Source organism: Muntiacus reevesi, chromosome 1 (genome assembly GCF_963930625.1).
Source record: "Muntiacus reevesi chromosome 1, mMunRee1.1, whole genome shotgun sequence".
In the NCBI taxonomy this organism is placed as follows: domain Eukaryota; kingdom Metazoa; phylum Chordata; class Mammalia; order Artiodactyla; family Cervidae; genus Muntiacus; species Muntiacus reevesi.
The window spans coordinates 222,762,768-222,773,594 of record NC_089249.1 but is presented as its reverse complement, the minus strand read 5'-3'; the positions used below and the strand labels follow the sequence as shown (position 1 = coordinate 222,773,594).

General features: G+C 38.0%; 1 protein-coding gene across 1 annotated transcript in view; it reads right to left on the bottom strand.

Annotated features, from left to right (window-relative positions):
- Positions 1 to 822: 822 nt before the first annotated feature.
- Positions 823 to 10,827, bottom strand: part of HSPA4 (heat shock protein family A (Hsp70) member 4) — a 49,408-nt gene continuing 39,403 nt past the window's right edge. Inside the window, exons 14-19 of the mRNA XM_065918550.1 lie at positions 8,555 to 8,707; positions 7,570 to 7,695; positions 6,693 to 6,800; positions 5,118 to 5,237; positions 3,189 to 3,350; positions 823 to 3,009 (exon numbers count right to left, since the gene is read on the bottom strand). Of these exons, the coding sequence (XP_065774622.1) occupies positions 2,806 to 3,009; positions 3,189 to 3,350; positions 5,118 to 5,237; positions 6,693 to 6,800; positions 7,570 to 7,695; positions 8,555 to 8,707 (873 nt within the window). The 3' untranslated portion in view covers positions 823 to 2,805. The remainder of the gene's footprint in view (positions 3,010 to 3,188; positions 3,351 to 5,117; positions 5,238 to 6,692; positions 6,801 to 7,569; positions 7,696 to 8,554; positions 8,708 to 10,827) is intronic.

Below are 10,827 nucleotides of genomic sequence, written 5' to 3'. Positions count from 1 at the left end.
CCTCTTCCCCAGTGACACAGAAAAATGCTGGTACCTCTCCCAGGTAAATAGGTCTGCTATACTTTACACATGACTCCCAACATCCCTATAAAATGGCTACACTCTGGATAATCAGGAGCTACCTGGCTGGGCCCAGGCTTCCCACTCACACTACCAGGTGTCCACTCTTCCCCCGGACAGAGGCCCAGAGAAAAACAACTTTACTCCAGACACTTCTTGAAGGTGGCGAGTGCTGGCTCTCTTGGTGGGCCTAGCATGGGACTATTGAGCGGCAGGACTACAGGAAGGCCCTGGGCCCCTCCACATCTCAGGCCCAGGCTTTGTACACTTACTGTCTCTTCTGGTGGCTTCAATTCCCTTTCCGCATTCACCACCCACCAACCACCCCCCCCCCAACATATACACCAACACACACATGCGTGCACACACTACTGCAAGTGCTATGGTAGCCACTTTTAAAAGCACATTCTGGGCCATGTCCTATTCTCTGAAAGGGCAGGCATCAGTCCTGGCACTGGCCTTCGTGGGGCCATAACTCACCCCCTGCTACTGTGAAAACCCTCAAAATAAGGCCCAGTTACAGGAGCAAAGTAAGGAGCCCAGAGAACCGGGCTGAGACTCAGCATGGGGCAGCTGAGTATGGAAAGAGAACTACTTCTTACAACCCAAGGTGCTGAGCCTTGAATGTTCTTTAGAATGGAGATCACTGACAAAAGTTAACAACTTGGAATTTAGCTAAGAGGACTCTTGCCTCCAGAGAAAATTTTTTATTGGAAACACAGAAACACACACACACAATTATGAAATTAAGAAAACCATTCCTTAAGAGTGTAAGACAGGTTTCTTTTTATTAAGTTTTCCTAAACTTGTCTCATGTTTACTGAATGTTTTTCTTTGTGTAAGAATGTAACCTGGAGCTTTAACAAACCAATTTAGATAATGCAACCTGGATAAATGCTTGTCTGCACACAAGTCATCAACTGTTACTCTCTGGTCTGGCCTCCATGTAAATTCAATTGGTCTGCAAGCCTGTCTAAACAGAGAGCAAGAAGACCACATCATCTTAATTCTAATTTAAACCTCAAATTCAACCCCATCCCAAGTCCCACACCCTCCCCACACACAAAAGAAAATTTTTAGAAGAAATGGCCATTAAGGACTGAGTCAAGTTGCATAAGCATTGGCTTAATCCTGCAGCCAGCACTCCAAAGGAGCTCCTGGCCTCACAGCAGGCCAGCTGAACTCTTGACGCTGGACAGGTAGAGAATGGACAAAGCATGTTCTAAGAACAGGGCCAAGTCCTGGTGCTGCGAGGCTTCCATGCATGCTTACACGCCAACATAAATACACTTCCACCTTCCTCCTCTAAGTGACGTTTCTGTACAGCATTTTAGAGCTTGTAACAGTCTGAAATTTTTAGTGCAGAGATGGCCAGAAACTCATTCTAAATATGCAAGGTATACTCTTATTTCTAACAACATAAGTCAAAAGTAACAGAGAGGTACTCTGTTACACAGATTAACAATTATTACAAAGGTCCAAAATGTAACCAACAAAGCTTGTAACAGTTTCTAGGGCAAGGACCAAACACTACAGGTTTCCCTTAGAGTTCCCGAAATGCCTCACTCCTATCAACAGCGCCCAAAGCGCAGTCACAGGGAATGCTCTGGTGCTCCTGACGGTGACTGCAGAGTAAGAATGAGGCACTGCTAAAGTCAGGCACCACACTTTTTTTAACACTAACTTCAGACTCATCCGGTACAATCCAGTGCATCTTAGCTTTTTGTACAGTCTGTCAGCTGTTTAACACATCCACATTGGCAGATTCATGACAGATGTTAACACTAACACATAAGTGACTGTGAATGAGCCAAAAAAGAACTTTTTAACTCTTGTCCTAAGACTTCAAGCTATACCTCAAATTTACACAGAATCTCTTTCACCTGAACAAGCAGGCCAGGATACAAATCTTTATACCATAATTAACAAGAATCAATCCCTCAGTTAAATTTACCATGCCTATATTCAATAATACATCTACCCAATTCTAACTTTCTGAAGAGAAAATTATTTAGACTTTGATGCTTGGGGTATTAACGAACATACTTTCAGAAATATACATTCTCAGGAAGAACCTCCAGGTTTAAAATCCTCAGTTAACATGCTCCAGGTGAAAGGGTCCATTTTCCCAAGAGCAACACACGGTATTTGTAATGGGAACCCCTTTTATTTGGGGAAGATGGGAAGATGGGGTGGGAGTCCCAGGGGAGCGGAGTGACACGTGAAGCTCAGAGCACACCTTTGTTGTTCTATGTTAATCTATGCCATGCTCTAGCCCCTCAGAAACAGAGGGTGATCCCTCCCCCACCCCCACACCAGGCGGGGAGCCATTGTGGCAACCTCCACAGCAGAATCTTTAAGCACAATTAGAGTTCCTGTCATTTATGTCATAACAAAAAGTTTGCTTGATAGCTAGGTATAGCTTGTGCTATAGCTCAACTTTCTAAAACAAACTTCTCTTTGTATAAGCATGATTAAACATAAAAGGAGTGAAGCATAAGCTCAGTAAGACTAACTGGGCTTCTAAATAGTACCGTTATGAAAAAGATACAATGCACTTCATTTCTGTATCTAACTATTTAGAAGTCAAAATGCTCCATACATTACCGATATCCCCTCCCCCTCAAGTCCCCTAAAAACTGACTAAGAAATCTCCAGTATTTAATTGCTCTAGTTGATATTTAGAACAAAGTTGACAACTTAAAGCTTTATAATAGTCTGTTTTAATATAAACAATTGTTGGAATCAATCAATGTCCATTTCAGGAAGCTTCTTGTCTGAATCCGAAGGCACAGCTGTGTCTGTACCCTGCTCAGCAGCCTGAGGGCCCGGGTTGTCTCCTTGTCCATCCACTGGTCCATTCTGCTCTGCATTTTTTTGCTCCTCTTTTGGAGGTTCCACTTTGGGTTTGGGCTTTGAAATGATAGGGCTGCAGATACTCGTCAGCTCCTACAACAGGAGAGAAAACTGGTTTCTTGTAACAAATCTTACATAGCATACTAAAATCCAAGTCCACCCTCTCCTATCCTATCCCCAAAATGTAAGCAAAGATGGAGTAATGAAATTCTCTATTAAAAATACCAATACTGACTAGAAAAAACTATTAAATCTTTAAAATCATGAATTACTTTAATTTTAGCTTCAATCTCTTTTGCCTTGACAACTGGATCCATGGTCAGACTCTGCTTGTTCTGCAGATTCAGCTTGTTATTCATCCACTCCATTGCCTCATTCGTGCTTTTTTCCACCTTCACCATGTCAGCAGCATCCAAATGATCATACTGGTCCTCCTATAACCAGAAGCCAACCAGACAAGCATCAAAGAATGATACATTCCCTACTCAAACACTGCCTAGTTCTTCAGCATCTTCCAAAAAGTTACAATCTTTACCAAAATGAAGCCCATCTAGCCTCACAAGCTACACATTCAATTCCCTAAAAATTCAATAAAGGAAAGTAACCTCAATTTTTAAAACAGAGGAAATGCATTTCAAGATCAATAGGAATACACAAGGTGGCAATTAAAAGGTTTCAGCAGTATAAACAGCACATGCTTTACACAAAATCTTATAAATATAGTTGTGCAAATAAATATAATTTTACAATGCAAAAAAAAAAAAGGCCATGTCATTAGATATGAGGCTGGTGGTTTAGGCATTGAAGTTAAGAAACAAAATAAATATGAATACAGTTTTTCAAAAGAATCCTTTCAGAAGTAAAATTTTAAAATTAATCTTTTTAGAAAGCTTAATTTATTGTATTTAAGTTTCTTACATGCAGATGACCACCACCCTTATGGCAGAAAATGAAGAACCACCAAAGAGCCTCTTGATGAAAGTGAAAGAGAGGGAAAAGGTTGGCTTAAAGTTCAACATTCAGAAAACTTAAGATCATGGCATCTGGTCCCATTACTTCATGACAAATAGATGGAGAAACAGTGGTTGACTATTTTTTGGGGCTCCAAAATCACTGCAGATGGTGATTGCAGCCATGAAATTAAAAGACATTTACTCCTTGGAAGGAAAGTTATGACCAACTTAGACACCATATTAAAAAGCAGAGACATTACTTTGCCAACAAAGGTCCGTCTAGTCAAGGCTATGGTTTTTCCAGTAGTCATGTATGGATGTGAGAGTTGGACTAAAAGGAAAGCTGAGTGCTGAAGAATTGATGCTTTTGAAGTGCAGTGTTGGAGAAGACTCTTGAGAGTCCCTTGGACTGCAAGGAGATCCAACCTGTCCATCCTAAAGGAGATCAGTCCTTGGTATTCATTGGGAAGGACAGCTGTTGAAGCTGAAACGCCAATACTTTGGCCACCTGATGCAAAGAGCTGACTCACTTGAAAAGACCCTGATGCTGGGAAAGATTGAGGGCAGGAGGAGAAGGGAATGACAGAGGATGAGATGCTTGGATGGCATCACCGACTCAATGGATATGTTGATGGAGAGGGAGGCCTGGTGTGCTGCAGTTCATAGGGTCACAAAGAGTCGGACACAACTGAGCGACTGAACTGAACTGAACACTGACAATACATCAAGAACCTAGAGTATAATAGTAGAATTAACCAAACTATTGACCAAAGTCTGGGAGCAACCCAGACCACAGGCCAAATCCCAGCTTCCCCAAGAGTAACCTGGGTAAGGATTAAACCACCTATTTCATAAATGTCTGTGTGGATTTAATGATATAATATATTTTGGAGTATCATATGGTACTCAAGAAAATGATACACCCATAGTTTATTGTTGAAACAGTCCTACAAACTAAATTATTTGCCTAATGTGTTCTAAAACCAGATTAGAGCAAGTTAAGTCACTAATGAAACATTTCATAACGAGAAAAGGAAACTGAGTAATACTGCTCAATTACTGAGTCTCCTTACTAAAGAGAAGCAGCAAATCCCAAGGTTCTCAATAAGGTCAAATAAAACATTATACATGTCATTAACATCCAAAAAGAAAACAATGTTATTAAATAACAGAAAAAATTGCTTCAAAAATGTCTCAAAACTCTACCAAAACATTAGTAGGGAAGAGGAAAAGAAAAGAAAAAGATACCTTGTTTTTGAAAGAGCTGATTACTTTCATATACTGTTGAATTTGTTTCCCTAGTTCCTCAAATAATTTTGGTCTTTCTTCAGATTCCTGGAATCGCATCTTAATAGGCTGACCTAAATTCTTAATAGAAGAGAGAATATACAAATTCTTCACAGGGGAGTTTAAACTAACAAAGCAGTATTTTTCTACTAAGATTGATTATGAATTAAAATACATTTAATCTTTGTGTTCTATATTTTTCCCCAGACCATTGAAATATTACCCTCAGGCTTCATTAGAATATACATCAATACTGTTCCATGTGGATCCACTTCAACTTGTCACCTGAACCGTAGTTCTCAAAATACATTGGGGAGACAACCAAAAATTAGATGCCTCCTGACAGTGATACACAACACTGTATATGACGTACACTTGCCAAAAATTTTTAAATCTATCTTACAAAGCCTCCAGCTCTAACCATAAATTTACCAATAAGATAAAACACCAAAGGGGTGAAAGGAGTAAAATATAAACTGGGAATAAATTCTCCAAGACAAATAATTCAGTTTTTTCACCAAGTAAAGGAAGAGAAAATGATGGAAGGAGAACTACAGATACAGATTTAAGAGATTTATCAATACAATGTATGGGCCCTATTTGGATCCTAAGTCAAAGAAGCTAAAAAATAATTTACGAAACAACTGGAACTTCAAAACTGACCGAACATATGGTGATATTAATAATGATGTTAAGGAATTTTTATACATGGTACAGCATGGTACAGCATAAGGTTACATTTTCTTTTAAATACACATTGATGTATTTTGGGGTTAATTATAACCTAATAGACTTGCTTAAAATAACTGGAAGTGGAAAGGAGCAGAAATGGAACAAAACTGGACATAAGCTGACAACAGCTGAAACTATTATTCTGTCTCCTTCCATGTGTTAGACAGGTTCCATAAAAAAAGTAAAAAAACTCCATGAGCGGGATCTCCCTGGAGACTCTGAACACTCTTGCCAGAATGACAGGAATCTGCATCACTTACTGTCCTTGAGCAACTTCACTCCAAAGGTCAGTCACAATGGAACAGTTTAACAAGAAACCAAGTAACCAGAGAAATGGAAAAAGGTCCTATGTACCTGCATCTTTTTCCAGACAAGAGGCCTCAACTTAATTTTTTGGACTTTTAGCTCTAAAGTGTAACTATCACTTCTTTAAATACAAAACCAGTCACTTCCGCTCTGAGAGGGGAGGCTGTACATACACAGCCCTGCCCCACTGCACTGCCGCTGCCTGGCAGGACAGGAATGAACCCTGTTCGTCTTTCAATTCCTCGGCACTAAGAACACACTCCAGCTCCAATTCGGTAAAAAATTTAATGTCTGAACTCAATTTTCAGAAAAATTCTTTTGTTATCATGAAGTTTTAAAAGAAAGAAAGAAAAATAAAAGAATGAAAGACAGTGAAACTAAGTGATAAAAAGTATAGCTTTTCAATCACTTTCAACCTGCCTTCATTTAACATGAGAATTACAATTTTGAGGTATTCTCCATGCAAAGTACATCATTTCGCTTTCAAGAATCACTTACTTTTAATTCAGCCAATTTATCGACGTAAACTTGCTTTGGCTGGTCTTCTCCATCCTCATACAACCAATTTTCAGTGTCTTCTAGTTTCAAGGTAAAATTGTTACGGTCCTAAAGATGAAGGAAACAATGCAATTAAGTTGATCAAAAATTGGTTGATTCACGAATAAAGAAACAGTCACAGACAATGATACATCTGGAATTTTCTTTAAAACATGAGGTAGTGGGGAGATGGGGATATAGGAAACAAGACTGACACAATCTTATTTTGCTTTATAGGTAGAAAGGGGTTTATTACATTATTTTCTCCACTGTAGGAAACATTTGGATATGTTTGAAAATTTCAGAATTAAAAATTATATTTAAAAATAAGTGAGTTAATAGTAGATAACACTGTACTAAAAGCTACTAAGAGACTAAATCTTAGAAGTTTTCATCACAGGAAAAAAAGTATGTGTTTAGACTTATGGTGGTAATCATTTCACAATGTATATAAACATCTAATCATTACACTGTACATCTGATACAACTAAAATGATATGTCAATTATACCTAAATCTTTTTCTAACAAGTGAGGTAAAATAAACATCAGGAGAAAAGTGAGCTTTTTTTTTTTTTTTAAGAAAAATACTAGGTAAATAATAGCATGCAAGTGTATCAAAAAGTGACACACCAAAAAAAAAAGTGATGCACAAAGACTAACCTTTAGGAAACAGCCCACCAATACTGTATAAAACAAAACTACATAAAACTGTCCCCCCAAAAAATATTTTTAATCATTTTACTGTATACCTACAGATGTAAAACATCACTTTTAAGTACATTTAAGGATCCTCCCAGAAGACACAAAATGAGCAGACACACTGTGGCACGTACTTACATCTTCACTCACAAACTTCTCATATTCACCACTCAGCTTGTCTCTCATTTCGTACACATATTCTTCTACTGCATTCTTAGCATCATTCCTCTCTTTCTCTAGTTTATCCTGCATGATCATCTTACCCTGTGAACAGTAGTCAGACATTCAAAAAAACTGTGACAATTTCCTCTTAACTATTAAGTAATATAGTTACAAAAGGCTTAGAGAAGACTTGTTCTCAAAATCCTTCTAGTTCTGCAACTCATCAGAGAAAAGAGCTGGAAGCATTAGTTCTCAGTAAATTATGATGATCAAGTGAGTTTCGTGGGTGTGCTTAGGAAAAAAAGAGCAACAGAAGAAATAGCAAGATGTTGAAACTCAAAAGTAAAAATGAGGAAAATGCTAGGACAAGAACTAAAACAAACTATTAGCTCACTGTCACATAACCTGCTTGTATTACATACCCAGGAAAAACCAAAATTATTCATATAGTATAGATGCTAAAGGTTCTATAAAACTATTCTAAGACCCAATGTACCGATCATAAGAAACCTCACAGACAACAATTAATTGAAAAATTGTGCCCCAAGGTCCCAAATGCTGCACCACTCACCATAACTAGAGTTACATACCGACTGGTAACAGGGAAAGAAACTAATAAGCAAAACATTAAGGCTACTCTGAGTTCTGCCACTGATCGACTTCCCTGACCCTGGCTTCAAACATCCCAATCTCTAGTGAACAACCAAACTCACACACCCAAAATCATGAATGATACCTCCCCGAATGTCAAAGATTTCCTAAGAGTTTTTAGCAATAGACATATCACCATAAAACAATTTTGATGATATATCTTGGGATCTATTAAACTTGTCCTCCAATACCCCAAAATGTTACATTGTTCCCAAACCCCATACAATGCATAAAGATCACTAGACACCTTTGAACACTATGGTCCCATTAATGTTCTAGCTTATTGCTCTAGCAGACTTAAAATAACCACCTCATTTTCAATGTATAAGTTGAGCATCTCTCTGTCTATCTGCCATAACAGCTGATTCTCAATTGGCAGGTCCACAGTACTGGTCTTCACTTTTGCTTTCTTGGCTTGAGGTGGTTGGTCCATCTTTTTGTCTTTTGATCCAGCTTGAGAGGTCTAAAATAACAGAAATCATTAAGTACACACAAACAGACTTCAGCTTCCAAATGGGTCATGTTTCAAAGGCTGGTTTTGCTTTTTTACTAACTTAAGTTTGTTTGCTTATAGTATCTGAAAAGTTAAGAAATATATGAATAGTCAAATCCATAGACAAAAAGTAATGATGGTTCCCAGAGGATGGGAGAGAAATGAATAGAGGAAATTGGAATTATTGTTTCACAGGTGATTTTGGTTGGACAGATGAAAGAAGTTCTGGAGACTGACTATACCACAGTGTGATTACACTTAATACTACTGATCTGTACACACACATACACTTATATACACACATATACACATACACACACACAAAAACAAACTCCCATAACCCCTATACATACACATACACTTATATACACACATACACACAAAAACAAACTTGATAATCCCACCATCAACATACCATTACAATTAAATATTCTCTAATTTTCTTCCACGCTTATCTAAACATACAAACGTGCATAGGAAATTAGTAGGGAGAGGATAATGACATTTTTAAGGATCAAAAATACAGCAATAAGATGATTTCCAAAGTATATTCACCTATTTATATTATCACAAGGAGTAAGAGTCCATTTCGCTGTACCCTGGCCACAAAGAGGAATTCATTTGCCATGATCTATTATTTTCATTGGGGCAATAACCTTTTCATACACATTTATAAGGCATATTTGCTCCTCCAAATTGCCTAGTCTTATTTCATTCACCATTCTCTTGGGATCTGTGTGATGTTTTCCCCCCAGTGATTGACTCTTCTAGATTTTTTCTAATCTTTTATTATTAGTCTATGCAAGCTTTTATTTTTTAACTCATCCATCTTTCCCTTTGAGATTCCTTTCACTGCTTTCATGCTTTTTCTTTTTGTCTGTACTGTGCAGCATGTGAGATCTTAGTTCCCTGACCAGGGATTGAACCTGCACCCCCTACGTTGGAAGCACAGAGTCCTAACCACTGGACAACCAAGGAAGTCCCTGCTTTCACGCTTTCAAAGCTCCTGCTGATTCACAGATTAGATAAATATTCATTCCAGCTTTTTTTTTAAATATTTATTTATTTCTGGCTGCACTAGGCCTTCACTCCTGCTACACACAGGCTTTCTCTAGTTGTGGTGCAAGGGCTTCCCATTGAGGTGCTTCTCTTACTACAGAGCAGCATCCTCAGTAGTTGTGGTGCACAGGCTTAGCTGTGTGATCTGTGGCATATGGAATCTTCCTGAACCAGGAATCGAACTCATGTCTGCACTGGCAGATAGATTTTTAACCACTGGACCACCAGGGAAGTCCCATTCCAGCTGTTTTTTAATTCTTCATCTGTAACTTTCAAATAATCTGGAATATAATCTTCTCTATGACATGAGGCAAGATTTCAAAATCATTTCCCCACCTCCTGTCCAAATCTTACGTCAGAGCTGAAATTTATGTTATCATTTGTATTTTATTTCCTTTAGAAACAATACTATAAAAGGTATAAGTTCCCAAGCCACCTCACGAAAGAAACCTAAATAACTCCATGAAACTTCCCACACCTCTAAGGCCTGATGGGGGGAGAGGGAAAGGTCAGGCCCACCTCATTCCTTTCTCCTCCCCCACCTTCAAGAACAAAGAAAACTAGGTATTTTTCTTCCCCACTGCTGCCCCCAATCCAAGCAACAGGTCTTCACCTCCAAAAAGGCCTACAACATATTAAAGCAGCTGTGAGCATGATTTCCTCTGTCCATTATTTTCTCTTTTTACAATTATTTGCAAAGTTAAAATAATTAAAATTTGTTAACCCACATGAAAATGGGTATCAGACTTGAGCCTCCTAAAGGCTCTGCCAAACTTTTTTAAATGCCACAATCAGAAAAACCTTAGAAGGTGAGATCACACCCTGCAATGTCATAAATAATTTGTAAGAAAAGCTGTTTTCAATGTTGATGATAAAATTTAAACATGAAAACTTGAAAGTTAAAGAACAGGTTGTAAAGGACCCAAAAATGTTACACATTCACTTAAATATTATTTACAAACTGTATCTCAATATATTATTATTTAGAACAGTATTTCGATGTAAAGATAAGTTTCATAAGAGTTGACAAA